The sequence below is a fragment of the Motacilla alba genome, chromosome 8, assembly GCF_015832195.1.
Source record: "Motacilla alba alba isolate MOTALB_02 chromosome 8, Motacilla_alba_V1.0_pri, whole genome shotgun sequence".
NCBI classification, from domain to species: domain Eukaryota; kingdom Metazoa; phylum Chordata; class Aves; order Passeriformes; family Motacillidae; genus Motacilla; species Motacilla alba.
This window is the reverse complement of record NC_052023.1, coordinates 16,046,971-16,067,631: the sequence shown is the minus strand read 5'-3', so window position 1 is coordinate 16,067,631 and position 20,661 is coordinate 16,046,971. Positions and strand designations below refer to the sequence as shown.

The 20,661-nt window shown below is 35.8% G+C and overlaps 1 protein-coding gene across 11 annotated transcripts in view; it reads left to right on the top strand.

Moving 5' to 3' along the window:
* Nucleotides 1-20,661, top strand: part of ZNF644 (zinc finger protein 644) — a 73,514-nt gene that overhangs the window by 44,625 nt on the left and 8,228 nt on the right. For 6 of the 11 annotated variants that reach the window (XM_038143756.1, XM_038143758.1, XM_038143757.1 and 3 more), the window contains exons 2-5: nucleotides 157-212; nucleotides 11,581-11,653; nucleotides 12,910-15,938; nucleotides 16,110-16,715. In XM_038143756.1, coding sequence (XP_037999684.1) covers nucleotides 12,941-15,938; nucleotides 16,110-16,715 — 3,604 coding nt within the window. In that variant the 5' untranslated portion in view covers nucleotides 157-212; nucleotides 11,581-11,653; nucleotides 12,910-12,940. Of the gene's footprint in view, nucleotides 1-156; nucleotides 213-11,580; nucleotides 11,687-12,380; nucleotides 12,474-12,909; nucleotides 15,939-16,109; nucleotides 16,716-19,244; nucleotides 19,368-20,661 lie in introns of all 11 variants that reach the window. The other 5 variants (XM_038143762.1, XM_038143763.1, XM_038143766.1 and 2 more) reach the window with 4 other exon arrangements.

Genomic DNA, 20,661 nt, shown 5'->3' with positions numbered 1-20,661 from the left:
TGGAATGTTGATACTTTTACCCTGAGATCAAAAAGGTAGAATACTTTTATGGCTGGCGATATCTTACCTCCCTGCTTTGCCTGTCTTGTCTCATAGACTAGGACGCAAGCAGAAAACAATGACAGATGTACAGTAAGTTCTTGTTTTATTTTGCAGGTTTGTTTTAATGTGGAAGTGGATCTTACAGCATAATGTAAATCAAACAAGCAAAGGTGAGTAGGAGTTTTATGTTGGTGGTTTTTTTTTTCCCAAAAAATGCCATTTGGGTATACTGCTAAACCTGCAGAAAAGTGGTCAGTGAAAATTCTCTTGAAATTTGTATCTTGCTCACTATAATGTACCCAGTGTATGTACTGTAATGGTGCAGTGTTACTTCTACAAAACCAAAATAGGAACAAAAGATATTTCCCCCATTATTTTGTATTATGATGATAATAATGTTTTTCTTCTGTAAACTATTATAGTTAAAAAGCTATCAAGGTGTTCTGCTAGCTGTTGAGAGACAAAATTATGAGCACTTTAAATAATTTTGTTCTCTACATATTATCTTCCTCATTTCAAAGAACTGAAAGTGTACTTTGCACTGTAAAAGCAGCATGTTAAACTTGCACCTAATGTATTAATAAATAACTGTGGGAAATTTGACCAACTATCAGAATAGCATTTCAAGTTTTAAACAGTGAAATTCTGTTGGAACTTTGTCCTCTCTTCCTGTCTTTAGGAATCCATTTGCAAGCTATTTGAAAGACAAAGTTTATGGAGATTTACTGCTGGTTGGGCTTAAGTGTCCATTTGCAATTGCAAAGTGTCCATCTAGGAAAAATTTCCTGTGACTGGCATTTCCCTCCTTCCCCCACCCCCTTTCTCTGTTATTTTAAGAAAAAGAATTAAGAAGCTTATCTTTTTCTCTTCCATTTACTTGCTACTCCGGGAATAATTTGAACTACAAAATTAATCTTGTCTCCATATAATTATGTGAAACATGTAACAATGAACTTTAATCCGTTTTAACTTGAGTCTTTCAAGAGAATCTTTAGGTAAGGCCCCACAGTTCAGTAAGCTCTACTTTGGAGACATGGCATGATGGACTCAGCTACAGAGACCTCTGTAACAAACCAAAGATGTCTCCTCAAGTTTCCTGCTTGCTGTTTGACTAATGTACCGTCTCAGAATGTAGCTGCTTGCAGTGACTTGATATTTTGAAGAGGTGAGAGGGAGATCCCATTTGCTTAAATGAGTTTGTTCCTCAGTTCCAAGCTCCAATTATTACATAGACTTAATATTGCCGTGAAATTGTAGTTTGTACATATTAAAATAGACGTGACTGCTTTGTTCATATCTTCTGTTGCACTAAGACTTCCTCAGAGCTGTTGCTGTCAACTTTAAAATACTGATTATAGAAGAGTGCTTTGTGGGGAATTTAAAATAACTCTTCTATTGAGTGTTGATCTTTTGTATAATGTGTAACTGATTCAAGACTTTGATTATGAATTGTCTTCTGAACTATGAACAATTAAAAATAAGCTCTACCACTGTGTTATGCATATACTTATGTGTAGAAGATGTTTACTGCCTTAGCCTGACTTTACTGGTTTCTGAAATGTGCTGCTTTGAGAAAACAAATGAATATAACTCTGCAAAAGGAAATACTTCATCTAAGGATGAGGGTAAAACAAAAATTATGGCTAGAAAGGGGACTTGAATTGACAGTAAAATTCAATAAAATTCAATTTAGTAGACTGTTCCTTGTGCCTTCTAATGCTTTCAGTACTTAAAGCTTGCCTTAGCTTGCCATTTATGCTCTGTTTCTTTTTAGTTTGTGTGGTTATCTAATTACTGGTTTAAATACAGAAAATTAGTTGAAAAGTCTGATGTATAAATAACTGAGTGCAGTTTTAAGCATGAAGTCTTCTGAATGAAACTCTGAAGACCTTTCATCTTAATGGTGGTTATCTGTGTTTAGTAGGAAAAAGCTGGTCTCTGAGGAGAATGCCTGTAGGATTGCATTCATGGCAAAAGGACAGAAAAATGTGTAAAAGAATAAGTGGAAACAGTGTAATGATGTTTCATCAGTATTGCTGTTGCTTGGAGGAGATCTTGAGGTTCCCAGAGTTCAGTAAAAATGACAACTGAATAGTTAGTAAATCAATGAAATTACTGTGCTTTATTAGGGAACAAAACAAAACCCAGATCCAGTTCTGCGGATTTGTGGTGTACCATAACTGCATTGCATTGCAATGTGTATTGCTTCTTCTAGTCAAGTGACTGAAAAACAAGAGAGAAGAGCTGAAGAAGGTTCAGAGAGAGGCAGCAGGAATGTCTGAAAGAATTTTCAAGAACAACCTGCATTTCCTAGCTGCCTCTGTTTTCAGTCTCCACTCATGAGTGTAGTAGCTGCAGCATCTCAGAAACTTATGAACAGTAATTTTCACTCTCACAGCTCAGTGCACACTTGCCTTTTTCTGTAAGCTTATGTCTTTTAAAGCAGTAGCTGAAAATGTGATTTAGTTATTTGCTCAAGCATTTTTCTTGTACACTTGACCATAATGCATTTCCTGTTGAGACTGCTAGTGTGCTTTCCATGTAGGGTTTGGGTTGTTTTTTTGTGGTTTTGGTTTTTGTTTGTTTGTTTGGGTTGGTTTTGGTTTTTGTTTGTGTGGTTTTTGTGGGGTTTTTTTGTTTTTGTTAAGGGTTTGGAGTTTTGTTCTTACAATTTCAAATCATTCACATTCCTAAGGCAAATATAAAATATGTCCTGACTTATGTAAATAAATAAAGAAATCTGTTACTAGTTAAAAACACACAGGTATAAGATACTGTTTACAAACAGTGAATGTACTTTATTGGGGTTACCATAGTATTTGGTCTTAAAATTTCTGATTTACAGATTGCATTTCTGAATTCCACAGGAGAATCTGTCTTAAGTACAGAGAAAAGTTAGGAAAAAATAAACTTGATCTCAGTGTGTTAAAAGTGCAATGGGGCACACTTCTGTGTAGCAGGATAGGTTGCAGAAGTTGCATGCTTGTGCTGAATTTCCCTGTAATTAAGTGTGTACAGTGAAGTGAGGTCATATTTTAAGCATTTTAGATACCAGGCAAACCAAACTTGCTTCCAGAAACTGCCTTGAATGTATTTAGTATTGCTTTACCTAAAAGTGGAAGGGTGTAATTAGTGAATAGTACCAGGAATAGTGAACAAGGATAGGTTATATACAGAATTCTGCACAGGCTGAAGTTTAGTATGTGGAATTTTTTGTTTCTTTGGCTCAGAGAGGATCTCATATAATTTTGTCTTGTTCATATTATCCTGGTAACATGAAGTTCAGTTTTCTGCCATTAATCACTTCTGGTAATGACTTTTTTATTTTAAATTAAAAAAATAAAGAAAAAACACTAAGTATTAGTGGGCTGACCTGAGCTTTTCTTCTCACTTATGTTTTTCTGGTCATGTGCGGTGTTACATAGATTTGAGTTCTTTAAAAGCTCTGATTTTGTATTTTCATCAGTAAGTGCAATCACCTTCTCCAAGTCAACAGAATTTTTTGTTCTTAACCTGAAAATGTACAAGATGGCTTTTTTTTTCCTTACCTGGTACTGCTACTTCAAATCTTACTAGCTTTTTAACCCCTGGTAACTGAAAGAATGTAGGATGAGAGCCAGTTTGCTGATGAGTGAATATCACGAATGTATTTCATTACTCTAAGGTTCTGAATTAAATTAGTAAAAGCAGAGTGTTTGTTCCAGCTAGTGTTTTTATAACTGGGAAAGATACAATGCTTTAAAAGTTACATTAGCAGGAGATACAGCCTGAAAATTTGTGATTACATTAACATTTGTACAGCAAGTGGTTATCAGCCAAAAAAAGCAAAAATAATGAGAAACTGCTAGATGTGTTTTAGGTCATGTTGGATAAAAAGAATGACAACTTTTATTCAATGTAACAGTAAATAAGGTTAGAATTGTTCTGAAGTTGAAAGATGTGTTGTGTTAACTGGGTTAAAGTGTCCTTAAAATCATGTTTAAGAAAGTTGTTGTCTAAATCCATTATGCAGCAGCATCATGTTGTCATTCAAGTTTTCATCTGTGATCTGTTGGATTGACACTTCACAACTAGTTCATGCAGGTAACCAAAAATATTGTTTAATTAACTTGTGAAATATTCCTGTAAAAATAGTCAAATATGTCTGTTTTCTAAAAATTCCTCTCAGTCTGATTGTGATCTTTACATAGTAACGAATGTAAATTGAGTGGGCAGCTTATCCAGAAAAGCTGGATATTTATACATTAAGAAGTCTTTTATGTCAGTTACAGAATTCTCTTTGTCCTGAAATCGTGAAAATAAGACCTCTCTGGTGATATAGTTGTAATCATTGGGAATTTGCATAAAGTTATATAAAACACCTAATTGTTTTATTGGTATGTATTGGATTTGTATTGGAAAAAAGGTTTTTTTTACCCAACTGCTTACAAGCGGTCTCTGAACAAAAGGACCAAATTGTTGGAAAAACCTTTGTTTTACATTGAAGATGAGTTTTAGATTTGGATACCTGGGCTCTGCTTTGATTAATTTTTAAATGTCTTGTGTTAGCAGGGCATTGCTCATATTTGGCAGCTGCAGGAACATGTTTCAGTTGTGTATGCTATACACGTGGGGAATAACTGGATTTGTAAATCCAAATTTCACCACCACTTGGTGGCAGTACCTGGCTTCAGAAGGACTTGTCTCTGGGCAGATAAGGTGGCTGATCCCGTAAAACTACAGGTTAAGGAGGAGTGAATTAGTTTTTAAATTTCTGAAAGTTCGTTATGTGTTTTAGAAATGAAAATACTTTTTATTTACCCTACTGGAAGGATTTGCATTTGTATGTCTCTATGGAAAATCTAGCTATCGTGTCTAATACGCAATTTAAGAGTATTGCTTGTGTTAATAGTATTCTCAGAAGATGTATTTAATGTTCCCCAGTTGAATTATTTTAGCATTTAGTTCCAGTATTTTGCTTCAGTTGAGTAGTTTAGTTCAAATAATTTTAGAACATAAAATTTGCTTCATGGTAGAATTCTTTATAGTGCTGCGTTCTGCAGTTTAATGCAGAGGACTGTCAAAGCTTCTTTTTTGCCTTATGAAATGTTCTCTACGTTTTTACTTTTTTATTTATTCGTGTAGATTTCAGGAAAAGATTCCCCAGTGGATTTTTCTGCCAACAAAGCTAGTACAAGTTTGTACCCTTACCCCTAGTTGTCGCCTCTCGACTGTGCCGATTCAGCGGTGTTTGGGTCCCAGCCTTTTAAACTGGATAATGAAATGGTTGATAAATTGTGAAAGGAGGAACTTGGGAGAGTGGAAGAAGGCAGCAATTATTTAAACTGGCTTTGCTTCAAAGAAAAGCATAATTCCAGTGAATGGCCCAGTAATTTGACAGTATATGATGCCATGTTGAAAATACTTCCTCTTCTCTGCAAGCCAAAATCTTCTGCAGTAGTCAGCAGGTTCTTTAATTTTAGTATAATGCCCCATGTAATGACTATAGTGGTAATCTTAAAGTCTGGAGGAGTGCAGATACTTTCCTAAACATGGTCTCTGTGAAATGTCTCACTTAGTGCGACTGGAGAGGAACATTGCTGGTGGCAGTGGGTTCTGTAGGGACAAAATACTTTTCCTGTGTTGCTTGAAGAGCTGACACTGACAAGTCTCAATTGAGGTGTGACACATGAGGAAGGTATTTAAGTATATGGTGGTGAAGAAGAGAGATTCATCTTGTGTAAAATCTAAAATTGTAGAAATGCAACTAGAAAATTAGGTAGGACTTGGGAAATGCGTTTTTATAAATTTGAGTGTGATAATAGTACTCAGTGACATTATTTTATTTAGTGAGAGAACTCTGGAAAACAGGATCCCTGGAAGAGAGGTAGAAGGGAGAAGAGCATTAAATTATATACATTAAATTTGCTGTCAATATATTCTACATAACTTGGGATAGAGAGAACATGCTTTTACCGTATCCCTAATAATTTTTGTGTAATTTTCTGCAGCTGTCAGAATGATAAATTCAAAGTTGGTAGTTGGAAACCATTTTAAAAATACTTTCATATCTATATTAAAGAAGTTTAGAGGAGAAATAGTGTGTGTTTTCACAGAGCAATAATTTTGTATTTTTAATACTTCTATGTCTTTATTGGAATACTGCTAGTCATTACCATGTATGTCTGCATTTAGGACAATTCAATATTTGATTGTAGTTCTCATCTCTAGTAGAGCTAATGACAGTACAATTTAAAATACGTTGCACTACTAAAAATCCAAACTAGAGAGCTGCAGGAACATGAAGACAAGTACCTGGCTGTCCTCTGTGAACAGGGCTGTGGAATTCTGGGCAGGAGTTACAAAGCCTGTGGAGTTGCTAGACGGTGCGTGACTGTTCTTAAGTTAGCAGATTCAACATCTTGGTTTTGTGTTCTGGCTAGTCATCTTTTAGAAATACCTAGTTCATTTTGAAAAGCACCTGCCCATGAAACTGTCTTAAACTGCTGCATGAGCAGTTAAAACCAGAGTATTTTCTATAGTGATACATGTGGTTTTTGTCACACTTAAATTGTACTGTCATTTATTATTATTGATTTCAGTATTGAATTTTAGCATGATGCCCCCCATTGTGACAAACTGGTTATTTCCCCAAGCAAATCAATACTAGAGGAGTAAGGTTAAGAATGGTTGGTGGCAATAATGGAATTCTCTTTTGTGATTTCTAATGGTGTGATGGTTGTTCTTAAGTTTTGTTCCATTTCCTTTCACATGAGATGTTAATATCATTCTTAGATATTTTAGACCAGAAATCAAGTTTCTGAAATTTTGACATTTTAAGTAATTTTGGGTTTCTTTACTGTTCCTGACAGAGAGCTTTTGAAGACATTGTTGCATTAGGAACTAAGTTTAGGAAAATAACTTTCTGAAAAAAGTGTGCTTTGGGTTTGATCTTCCCAATTATAATCTTACTGAAAAGATGAGCTGCTCTTGTCATGGCTGCTCTATAACTGAGAATTTCTCTGTGGTCACCTTTTTCCGCAGATATTTGACAACTCAGTCAACTTTCTAACAGTATTAAAAAGGTTATACTGTGGGTGGCAGTAACTTAGTACTTATTTAGGTATAATACAAATGTTGTATTGGTAATATTTCATACTGCTTTAAAAAAATGTATTATGGCAGTCTAGTTAGCTATGGGAGTTTTCCAGTGTTTGTATCGTTACATGAACAGCTGTGGATTTGAATTGAAGATAACTAGTTTTGAATGGAGCTCTTCGTGTTCCAGTTAGATTAATAACTGTGGACTGTGTAAAGTAGCTGTGGGGGGGCAGTACTCATGGTGTTAGGCATATTAAACAAGCTGTCTCTTCACTACAGAAGTTTGAAAAAAATGCAGAAGTGTTCATTTGTAGATTTCAAAGCTGAGTAAGGCAGTCTACAGTGTTTCTGCTGTGCAGAAGGAAATGTATTTTCAACAACTTAATTTGCAAACACAAATAGAAACTGAGGGAAGGCAAGGTGAGTCACTGGCTCATCTCTAGTTGTCAGGCTTTGTGGTTTTATTTCCATCTGATGGGTGGAGTGGGATAGCTTTTTTAAAAGAATAATAAACTGGAAAACAAGTAATAGGTATTCTTCTAATGCTCAAAGTATTGTGTTTTTGTTGTTTTGGGCCATTTATATTGCTAGATAACACCCAAAGCTCCAGAGGCATAAACTCTGTGCATCACTATATGGAGGAGGCAAAAATATTGTGCAGCTGAATTCTGAGGTTGTTCTTTTTTTCTCAAGATGTGGCTGGTTTGTGCTGGTACACTACCAGTTCCTCTATTACTCTGTACAGACCTTCATTTTCCAGAGGTTCTTAAACCTTTCTCTTTTGGCAGAAGTTCTGTGCTTGATGTTTGCAATGATTAAGGTTTTAAAGCATTGACTGATTGGGCAAAATGGAAGGAGATGCTTTTTTAGTCCTGTACCATGATGTACTTTAACTCTCTCTGGTCTTCTGTTTGTTGCCTAAAAATCTGTGACTTTGGTTCCATCACCCATAATACAATCTGTCACTTGAGAAAGCTTTATTACAGGAACATTTGTGGAAAAGCGGTAGGTTTTGTTAGTTTTCTCTATTTACATAATGAAGTTTTGAAGAAAAATCTAAATGGGAGCAGTGCAAACCTGAAGCACCTTTCCTATGTCTTGAATATTTGAACAATTCCTTGAGTGTCCTGGTTATTCACATATCTGCGAAAAGAGCTTGACTTATGAGGAGTTACTAGCACAGGCAAGTATGTTTTTACCTTTGTTACAGCACTGCTGAAAGACACTGTATTTCTTCAGTTTCTTTAAGTAGGCTGAAGAAATTCAAGCCATTTAGGAGATGGCTTCTAAGTTTTTGTGCTGCTTAATTGTCGCTCTGTGCGTTTAGCTCATTGGCTCACAGTTATGAATTTAGTGAGAAATTTGATATCAGAACATATAAAGGCACTTCATGCTTTTCAGAGACTCGGGCAAATTCTTCTGTCTTAATTTTTCAGCTCCAGTGTGCTTTCAAATTTATTGTAAATCCCTATAAAATGACAGTGGGCTTGCACTGAGGTGTAAGCTTTACTGATCTAGCATTGCATGAAGGCTGTGCTCCTAATTTGGTGTGTGACCCTACTGCGTAGTAAAGGCTGTAGTTATGAAATAAGAACTTGGAAAAGTCATAAGCCGACTGGTAATAAATACAAATTAATAATGTACATAGAACAATGGATTTAAATACATTCCTATCAAAAAGAATTATTAATGAACAGAAAGTGGACAGCATAGATCTGATGTCAGGAAGGTTGCATCTAATCTGAATTACTGAGTGACCTAGGAAGCCTGCTTGGAGGGATTACCAAATAATTATGTTAATATGCAATTATCACCTCATTTCTTCTGTAGTAACCTCAAGATGTAGTGTAGTAAGGGTGTTACAGCAAGTGCTGATAGTTTGCAAAAATACTGATGTGCAAGATTTTTTAAGACAATAAGATTAGCTTAAGGCATTTAAATTATGATCTGTCAGCTTGAAGATAGATCTGACCTTACACTTTTTTAGTGCTTAGACTGTCTGGCCACAGGCAGTCATATCTGCAGAACACATTATGATTTTTAAAACTGATACTTTATGAATAACAACAGTATTTAAAATTAGGTAGATTTTAAATCAATTAATAGAGAGTGGAGTGTGGCTTAGCTGAATAAGTAATTGGTTCCTTTCTACTTTTGGACATGAAATAATTTCTGTATAGTAAATAGCATAGCATGTAAACCAAGAATAACACTGTTAAGTGCATTGCAGTTACTCTAGGCTTAACTGAAATAATTGAATTGAACTGAATAATTGAATACAACCTAGCCTTTAGATAAAGTGTGTTTCAAAGGTAGGAGCTGGAATTGTGTACACTTGTGTAGGCTTTTCCAGACACTTTCCATCACCATTTTTACATGTATATATCTCCTAGGTATATTGCACTAGATGCTTAAATAAAAATTACCTCAACAATCTTTAATTTTTTTATTTTTAATATTTTAATTTTTAATCTTTCAAATATGCCAAGTATTAAATGCTGTCTATTTTGACAGAATTAATAATTTTGTATTCCTGATATCGTATAGAGAAGATAATTTTAAAACTCTGGTGGAAGCATGCAAACTGTATTGCATAGCCTTGGTTACATCTTAGTTACAATGATTGATTTTTCTTTTTTTCCCGAGAGACAAGTTGGATGATAACATTTGTTCAAAAAACATAGCATTGTGTCTTTAGTTATAACTGTCATTGTAACTGCATAAATTCTGACATGTGGAGTAGATAATGTAACTGAATTATTGCATCTTAGTTCAGTGTTATCACAAGATTAAAGTATTGTAATTTAAAAATACATTTTCTGTTTTCCGTTAACTTTGTTGTTGTCCTGCACAAAAAAATAGTGGATTGTACCAACTTGATAGCTGGAAAAATTCAGTGTTAATGAGTGGCTCATAATACGTTATGATAAGAATAAAAATTATAATTAGCTGAAAATTATTAAAATGTAGCAGTGATATTATTGATACAGTAAGCATTTCAGGCTTGATTCAAAGACTGAATCTATAGGGATACCTCTTTTACCATAGAAGAGTTCTAATCATACCCATATGGAGCAGTTCCCAATCTCCATAAATACACAGTATGGAGAGAAGTCTCTTACACGATTGCATTAGGTAATGCTTTAGATATCTCTGAGAACTCTGAACAGAATTTCAGTTTAATGGTGACCACAGGGTGTCTTAGCCACTTTCTTAACTTCAGCTTTCATACTAATATTTATTAGCAGTATGATTTTGTATGTAGAACAACATAGTTTTGTCTTGATCTTGTAAAGCTGTGAGAAGTTTGGAGGAGCCGTTCTGATAATGAGGATTGCAGTCTCCAAGCAGCACAGTATTCTCAGTCTGCCTCCCCGCTGTTCGGGGGTACCAGTGCAGTTGCTTTAAATGGGAAGCGTCTGTTCTTCCTCTGAACCCCTCACACCAGAACAGATGGGTGGAACTTGGAACATGGAAGGTTTTACCTCAGAGGTGGTAACAGTGAAGCCACTCATTAACACTGAATTTACCACTTCGTTAGCAACTTTGCTTCCTGTTGAGAAAAGCTAATACAGGCTCTCCGATTGACTGAGCACGCTTTTGTCTGCTTGTGCAGCAATAAACCAAGGGAAACGCACATCTTCCAGGCAAAATTGTCTTACTCAATTTCTTACCACGGTTTTGTGAACAGTTATGTACTTTGCTGCCTGATACTATACGAAGCCTACATTTTTGAGTTGTAAAATTGCTGGAGCTGTTGTGCATCAATGTAGGTTTCACTTCTTTTAATTGACTTTAGCATTGCTGATTCTCAGCGCATGTTTGCGCTGCCCGTTTCTAACTTATGTAGGTGATGTAAAGACTCCTGCTGGGTGGTGCATTATCACCATTTTAGGGTGATAGCTTTGGATGTGATCTTATTGGAAGTCGTTATTATAGTGAAAAATGACCCATCTCAAAACAGCAAAGCAAAGAAAAAATCTAAGAAATGGCAAGATGAGGAACTGGGTGTCTAGTAGAACATTTGCGTAAAGGTATGTTATAGATAATGATACAATAAAATATTTCACACACTTTTAATATTTATTATGCCTCTGATGTGAGCATTGCTGTATTTCTAAATTGGCTAGTTCAGTGGTGGAGTAGTGAAGGAAATACTTTTTTTAATGACTTAATTTTTCATTGTATTTCTGCTCCAAATAGAATTACTTTTTATCTGCGAAAGTAAGTTATCTTACATTACAGACTCAGAAGAGGTTAAGTAATTGTTTTGTCCTTTTGCTGATTTGAAACAAAATAAGTGCAATAAAAGAGAATTTCTGTGAAGTCATAGTTATTAGCTTTGAATTGTGTGGATTACTGTCATTTTGTTGAGTTTAAAATACTGGATGTATTTTAAAATGTTATGTATGAAGATGAAACTGGTGTTGTTTAACTAGGTTGTTTTTCTCTCCTTAGGAAAAAAGGATGTCCAAAGTGGTCTTCCTGGATTTCAATAAAGGACCATTGCAGGAAGCCATGGATATTAGTTGTGAGTTATAAAATCTTAATTCAAAGAGTCTAGGTAATAACTCCTTTTAACTGAGTTCCATTCAAAATGTTAATTAGTAACTGAAACTATGTGATTGCAGGAATCAAATCCCACAAAAGATCAAAGTGAGTAGTACTCTCTAAGGGTAAAATATGTGATTTTTGTAAAATATAGATGTCCTGACTCCTAGATGAATGTTTTAATGCCTTATGCTCACTGTGTTCTGAGGACCTGTGTAAAAAGTGAATGCCAGCGTGGACTGAAGTTTACATTTGTGTTGGTCACACATTGATTTTCATGTGTAAGGCAGTTCCTTTGTGCTCACTAAACATTGAATAGATGATTTGATGTATGAGTAAGAGTCACTTAAAGAAAGACAAGGCCACCCATGGGGAATTAATATGCAGTAGTTCTCTGTACTGGAAAATATTGTTAGTGTCATGCTCTGGATTCAACACGGTGACTTCATCTGGTAGGTAGATCCTAATGAAATGTCTTGTTCTTACAGTATTTCCCCCCCACCTTTGATAAGATGTTGTTTAATTTGCTTATCATTTTAAATAGCCTTATAAGCAAATGAGATTTATTTGTTTTAAAGCAATGAGGGTCCTTTTGTAAGAAGGGAATAGAAAGACATCTAATTTCCTCAGTGAGTTTGATCCTTTGCTGTGTCTCTGTCACTAATCAGATGTTCAAAATCAAAAAATTGTGTTTTTCCCTTCTGCAGGCTTCCATGTAGCATCAGGTCAGTTGCATGGAAGTACTTCGAAAAAAGTGCTACCTTGAGAAATATAAAGACTGTTTCAGTTTCCTAAAGAAAGTATGTTTAAAAAAAAAAACAACAGAATTGCTGGTAGATATCTGAGTAGCCTTTACCGCCTACTTTTACTTCTGGAGAACAACTGAAGATAATCTGTATTTATGTACATATAGAATGTATTTGCTTTTGTTTTGACAATCTGATTTTCCCCATCTTGCTTGTGTGTAGGTCTCAGGCTTCTTTGAACTGGGATATTTGCAGTGACTAGTTTGTATAGTTATTAATATTGTATAGCAAAAAAAATGAATTTTTTAAAAATTGCTTCATTGATTCACTATATATGTTGTGGATAGCCTAAATGAAAAGTAGATTTTTGGCAAGTTCAAAACATCTTTTTAGATTACAGTGTAAAGAGTGATCCTGAAGAAAAGCTGTAAATTAAAGTTGCCATTATTTATTTCTGCAATTGCCTGATTTTTTCTTGTTTGTTTTTTAGTATAAATGTACTTAATGGACAGACCAGCAATATGGATGATTTAGAGACAAATACTGGAGTCACTGGTGCTAAAGAAGAAGAAATCCTATGTGATGACAATTTTGCGTCTGAGGAAGAGGGTGGCATTCCCAAACCAGAAGAGAGTGACACATCATTTCAGAACAACACATTGACTCTGACTGAGGAGCTATCAAGGGACAGATCTGAAAAAGCCTTAAGTGGAGGCCAGGCTTCTCTATTTATACACACTGGTGCTCCTACTGTTTCTAGTGAAAACTTTATGTTGTCTAGAGGAACTGCTGTTAATGGACCAGTTTCACACTCCACCTCAACAAAGACTTCCATTATGAATAAAGGCAGCGTTTCATTAACCACTGGACAGCCTGGAGGTCCTCTCACAGATTCCTGCTCAACTTTGACAGTGGCTCATGATCTTCAGCTGCCTGCGAAGAGTACAACACAGAAATCCAATCAGCACCAAGTTTTATTTTTGTTACCTGATGTAGCACATGCTAAGAACATGACTCATTCCATTAAAAATCTACCTACCTCTGCTTCAGTTGGTTGTGATTCACAGAAAACAGTAGGAAATAGTGTAGATAGCACTTTAGTAGACCAAGTAGAAGTTTGTGAGGATGATAAAAATTTACTATTAAAAGATGATTGTGTCGATACGTTAACAAGCATTTCCTCAGGTACAGGTGGCTTCAGATCAGGATGTGATCCCAGCTGGGATCCACAGAAAGAGTTTATACAGTTTCTTATGACTAATGAAGAAACAATAGAAAAGTCTCCCGTTCACTGTAAGGTAGGGCTAGAAAAGAAACGAAAAAGGAAAATGGATGTTAGTAAAATAACACGCTATACTGAAGACTGTTTTGATGATACTAGTTGTATTCCTAGTAAATCAAAACTATTAAATGTTGAATTCTTAGAGCAGAATGAGGAGCTACAAATAGTAGAACCACAGAAATATTTGTTGAGTAAAGTAAAGCCTGAATCTACAGATGAAGAGCTGGAAGCTGTTGATGGTATCCAGCAGCTCATTTATAGTCCCACTAGTAACTGTGCAGAAGATACTTCTCCTGTTCACACTAGCACTTTTCTATCCAATACTTTGAAAAACAAATGTGAAGAGAATGATTCTGAACCACCATCTACTTTCAGTACTGATGAACCATCATTTTATCCCTGTACAAAGTGCAATGTGAATTTTAGAGAGAAGAAACATCTGCATAGGCATATGATGTACCATTTAGATGGGAACAGTCATTTCCGGCATCTCAATGTCCCCAGGCCCTATGCATGTAGGGAATGCGGAAGGACATTTCGAGATCGTAATTCCCTTCTTAAACATATGATAATTCACCAGGAAAGAAGGCAGAAACTGATGGAAGAAATCCGTGAGCTGAAAGAACTTCAGGATGAGGGTAGGAGTGCACGGTTACAATGCCCACAGTGTGTATTTGGTACCAATTGTCCCAAAACGTTTGTGCAGCATGCAAAGACCCATGAAAAAGATAAAAGATATTACTGTTGCGAGGAATGCAATTTCATGGCTGTGACAGAAAATGAACTGGAATGCCATCGAGGGATCGCTCATGGAGCAGTAGTCAAATGTTCAATTATTGGTAGCGACTTGTCCCAGAGAAAAACTCAGAAAAAGGCATCCTTGAAAGATCCTTATTTAGGATCCTCAAGAAAGTCATCGACCTATATGTGTAAGCTGTGTCCGTTTGCTACTTCAGCTAGAAGCATTTTAAAAAAACACATGGCATATTTGCATTCAGCATCATGCCTTGATCCCTTTGGTAGCCATCTTAGACTAGAGAAAAGAAAAGGCAGTATAATAGAAGAATCTTTAGATTTTCGTAGCAGGACAAAACAGTTGATCAAACATTCTTCTACTTTTCCAAAGAACTCTGCTTTAAAACAGGATGTAAAAAGATCATTTGGCTCTACTTCACAATCCAGTAACTTCGCAAAACTTCACAAGAGACCCTACAGGATACAGAAGGCTCGGAAAAGCGTTTCACAGTCATCTGTAAGTGTGTGCAATCTAAATTCTACAAACAAGAACTTTTTTATTAGAAATAGCATTGACCGAAAACGTAAATGTTTTCATCAAGCAGCAAAGCAGAAAGCTAGTGCCAAAAAAAGTAATTATTTATATAGACACAAATATGAAAACTACAGGATTATTAAAAAATCTAGTGACTCTTACCCTTTGCATTTAAAAAAGGAAGAGTCCAAATCTGTCAGTGCTTTATGTTTATTTTCTTCATCAAGTAATAATTGTTTTGTCATGGATTCAAATAGCCTTGATTGCAAAAGGGCAGAAGGCTGTAAAGATCATAGGCATGTAGCTGTAAAAAGAGTGGTTAAAGAATCCAAGAGGGAAGGCTCTGTTACAGGAGATGATTTGGATTGCTGTCCAGATTTTCTGCATAAAATGACTGTTGTTGTTTTACAGAAACTAAACTCTGCTGAAAAAAAAGACAGCTATGAAACGGAGGATGAAAGTTCATGGGATAATGTTGAACTATGTGATTACACTACACAGTCTGTGGAGGATGAATCTTACAGTGATATTAATCAGGAGCATGTAAACCTATACCCCATATTCAAAGGTAAAATGGAAGATAATGAAGCTGGTGATAAATCTTCACTTGGTTATGAGCAGAATGATGGCTTTTATTTTGAGTATTATGAAGATGCTGAGGGTAATAACTTCTTGCATGACTTGCATGATCCTCAGAATTTAGAAAATGTAGGATCAGCATTGCCAAAGCATAATTCAGTTTTCCACTGGACTGATTTGTCTCTTGAAAAGAAATCATGCCCATACTGTCCAGCAACCTTTGAAACAGGTGTTGGCTTGTCCAATCATGTCAGAGGACATCTTCACAGAGCTGGACTAAGCTATGAAGCCCGTCATGTTGTTTCACCAGAACAGATAGCAACAAGTGACAAAATGCAGCATTTTAAAAGAGCTGGAACAGGGACTCCAGTTAAACGTGTTAGAAAAGGTAAGATTTGGTTTTTTTATTTGGGTATGAAGTTGGGTGGACAAAGGGATTTATTGAGCACTGAACAAGGCTTGCTTTAGCTTCTTGTAAAGCCTCTCTTCTTGTGATTTGCAATTGTCATGTTGAATTGTATATAATTGTCCAAAACCATTATAATTATTTTCTTTGTAGCGATTGAGAAATCTGAAACTTCCTCTGAGCATACATGTCAGCTCTGTGGTGGCTGGTTCGATACTAAAATTGGATTGTCTAATCATGTGCGAGGACACCTGAAGAGGCTTGGCAAAACCAAGTGGGACGCACACAAGTCTCCCATCTGTGTTCTGAATGAGATGATGCAAAATGAAGAGAAGTATGAAAAAATCCTAAAGGCTTTGAACAGTCGCCGTATTATTCCCAGACCATTTGTTGCTCAGAAATTTGCATCAAATGATGACTTTTTATCTCAGAATGTTATACCTCTTGAAGCATACCATAATGGCTTAAAGACTGAAGATATATCTGTGTCTGCATCGGAGGAAGAAGGGCTGAGTTTCCTTAACGAATGTGATGAAGCAAAAGCAGTACTACATGATGAAAAAAGAAATCAGTCACTTACACTGATAGAACTCCTGAAAAACAAGAGGTTAGGAGAAGAGAGGAATCCTGATATTTCCCCTCAAAAGATTCATAACCAAACTGCAAGAAAGAGGTTTGTTCAGAAATGTGTTCTTCCATTAAATGAAGACAGTCCATTGATGTATCAGCCACAAAAAATGGACTTGACTATGCAGTCAGGTAAGAAGGTGTTTCTTGACAACATTTCCAAAGAATCATATAATTCAGAGAAAATGTACCAGTGCAGAGTATATTATTTGGGATTCTGTTCATTTAATTATTATTTCATTTCCAGAGGATACTTGACTGCGAGAGGTAGCGCAGCAAATTTTTCTGACATGTTTTTCCGAAAGTGAAAAAACCCCTCAGCATCACTGAAGGGTTTTTGTATGGAATATAGTTCCTGTTCTGCATATGACTGGGCATGCAAATTAAAAGTGGACACAAAGTGAGCCTCAGTAAGGAAGAAGACACATCCTGCAGTAAAGTTGACGTGTCCATGCATATTTGGTAGACTAACAGTTCTGAAATGTTTGGGCTTGCAACCCTGTTTTTGGGTGTTAAACAGCTGGATTAGGAATACTGCATTTAAGTCTTCAAGGTTTGTGCAAGGCAGCATTTGCTCAAACTAACAGAACTGTTGATACCATTATAAATGCATAATACTGCAGATTGGTGAATCACTATCAACTAATTTTGATGGTTTTAGGCAAACATACTCTTACAACATAGATTAATTCTTGCTTGTTGCAAATTGTGGCTGCTGTGAGAAACTCATGCTTGCTTAGGGCCTGTCTATCCTGAGTGACAACCTGTGCTGGTTCAAGCTTTGTTGGCATACAGTTGTAGCCAGCAGGTTTCCAGTGCACAGCCTCTGACCAAAAAGGACCTAGATTGTCCCTCCACTGAGAATTGTGCTAATGAAACAATTCCACAATCAACTTCCTAGCTACTCTGTATACTAATAGAGCAGTTTTTTAGGGTGATGTTTTTAACTTACTTGTCACATGAGAATTATTTATAGTCTTGGGGAACTCTTGCAACATCCTTTTTAATGTGTGTGTAGAGCTTGCATTTACTGGTTTCTTGGTTGGACACCACCAGTGCTGCTGGAGAGCAGGATCTTATTTTTATACCCCTGACTTTTTTTTGTGCTGTTTCTTTTCTTGTTATTAACCAGGTTAGTAAAACTGGCAGTGCCTAGTACTTTTTCAACTGTATTCTTTTCTTTCTTTAAACAAAAATCCCCAACAACCTGATGTGCTCAGAAGTTCTTTTAGGGGCTATAAAAGTGTGGCAATAAATCTCTTAAGAAGGGTGGCTTTCTAAAATGACATAGTAGAAGTAGAAAATAATTACATTTTGTGTCTTCTGTACGTCTGTGGTTGTCCCTTAAGACAGGAGATTGCTTAATAAAGGAAGTGCATCTTTGACAGGTTTAATGATTTGAAAAATAATGCTCAAGGAATAGCTTGCCAAACCTGACATGTGTTTTGCTTTCTGTGTAGTATTTACTGCTCAATACTAGGTAGAACCTGTTTGGTTATGATGAACAACCAAGTAAAAATGAACATACGCTCGCATAGTACTAACAGTTCTGAATGTGGCCCGGTAGTTTTCTGTGGCTGAGGTAACAGAATTTGATAACTAACGCACTGTGCCAGTTGAGTTAATAAGAAAATATTTAACATCAAGTTGAAAATCTTCCTTTTTTCCTAAAAAAGGCAAATATTCCTAATTCTGGTTTTAGTTTTATAAAAGCTTTTACCAACCAGGTGTTCTTCTTCTGTAACTTGCCTGAAAAAACAGCATGTCTTCTGTGGGCTGCTGGAGAATAGCATTCTTTCTTTTCTGCAGAGACTTTTAACTGAGTAGTTTTAGCTTTTTCATTTATTCTTCTAATAATTTATTAGTAGACAACCTGAAATATTAGTTCACCAAAACAGCGTATCTTTTGTAAAATGCAGGGAGAAATATGGTGAAGTTGAGCAGGAGATAAGTTATAATGGTTTCTTTTTCTCTAAGTGAGGAGTTCAGTATTGTTTCATTGTTTTCGTGTGATAAATAGCATGTTGCTTTGTTGATACTTATTTAGCGCAAAGATTTAAGCAAAAAAAACCTGCAAATCATTTACTTTCATTATCAATTGTGCATCTAAAATAATGACTAGAAAATGCACTGAACAAAAGGTTTTGTCTAACAGCTGTACAGTGGTGTGCTTTACCACCTGTTTCTCTGAGCCTTCAACAGCAGCCTAATTTTAGTATTGAGTGCTTTAGTCTTATGGGTAAAAACACTTCTAATTACCACTTTGTCAACTTGACTTTTCAAATTCTCTTTATTGGAAATTCTGAAAGCTCTGAAATTTCTCAACAGAATTGTGCTATTCAAATTTCAGGATTGTATTTTGGAATTAGAGCTTCATTATGTGGAGATCTGTAGGAGCTTGATTGTAGGTATTAAATGCAGGGTAGCCTACTGGGCTCAAGTTGCCTCCTTTCTGTTCTTTTTCAAATAATATGGTTTGGCTTAAAGCACTAGGTGGAAAACTAATAACGGTTAACTTGGATCCTTCTAATATACTAAACAATTGCGTCAATGCAGTGAATATATTTTAAACCATCTTTATTGCAGAAATCTTTTTACAACGCTTTGAGAATTTCATTTTTTGAAGAGAGAACTGGATTATAGTTTTCTTTTGAATGATAGGTATGCCTGTGAAGCTTAGAACGTGTGTGCATTGCAATACGACGTTTACAAGTGCTGTTAGCCTGTCCAACCACTTACGCGCTTATGCACGAAAGAAGAGTGCTGGACTTTTGACTGGGACAGGTATGTTTTGTTACAGATGTAAAAGCAAGTCTGTCTATGATACATTTTCTTCATCAGACTGGACAAAAGCATATGTTAATTCAAAATAATTTTGACGCTTCTGCCGGTAAACAATTTATTTGCCATAAAACTTCAGCAACTTGTAAGAAAACGTCTGTTGCTGTTGTCCACTCTCATGTCTGATTTTCATTCTTAGTCTTTGATTTTGGATCCAACATTTAAGGTATGTAAGCAAAACTAAGAGATGGTTGCTTAAATTCATTCTCCTATGATATTGCAACTTCCAAACCAGATAGTTGGCCTTCTAATGAAGTGTTTTAACGTATCTCTGAAATGAGAGCGGTGGGGAGAAAAAAGGCAACGATACAACAAGTAGTGTTTGCTGTCTAGTACATATAGTTACAAAGAATACTCCAGTGAAATAGGAAAAGCAAGTCATTTTACACTCTGTATATTTCTGACAACATATGATATGCAGTTGGTTTCATATCTTGTTTGGCTCAGAACCCAAAAACTACCTGCTCTGACATTGAGTGAGGGTAGTACAGCATTTGGCACTGCTATTAATGTGTTTTATTAAAACACACTTCATTTTGAACTTCTTCTAATATGCCATATTTTGATTTGTTTTCAGAGACCTGCAGCTTGCTTGGCTGTAGGCAGTTTCTGAGTTTACTCGGATTATTGCTGAGATTAGTGGGACTTCACATGGTCAACAGCAAATTGAGGAGCAGAGATGCAATATAATGAGGAAAATTTGGAGATATGAAGCCTGAAATATTCTGTAATTAAGAAGGGCAACCTTCAGTTTTCTGTGTCAACAAACACAGACTTTTATATAATGCTCTTGGAAAGTGCATAATCCTTTTTTGATCTGCAAATGTAATTCATTATGCTAAGAATGACAAACTGAGTAGCAGGCTTTCTCTGTAGAAGGCTGAAAGTAATATTTTTGTGATACAGGCCTGTGGCTGCCCGGTCTTCTGTTTCTTTACATTAGTGCTATAACAAAGGAGGTTTGGAAGGAAGTCAGCAGATGCAGTAATACCTAACATGTAGAAGAATATGCCTTTAGTCAGTGATTCTGAATATTTTCATATTTATTCAGTATAGAAGGGTGATAGTAGTTAACTTCATTTACCACTGCTGTGATTTGATATTAGCCCTGTGGTAAGTTCCTTTTCTTATATACCTACTGAGGAAATATTTTTCAATAGCTATATATTTATATTGCACATTAATAACTTAACAGTAAATCAGTGAAGGAGACACTGGCAAAGCAAATAGGATAGTA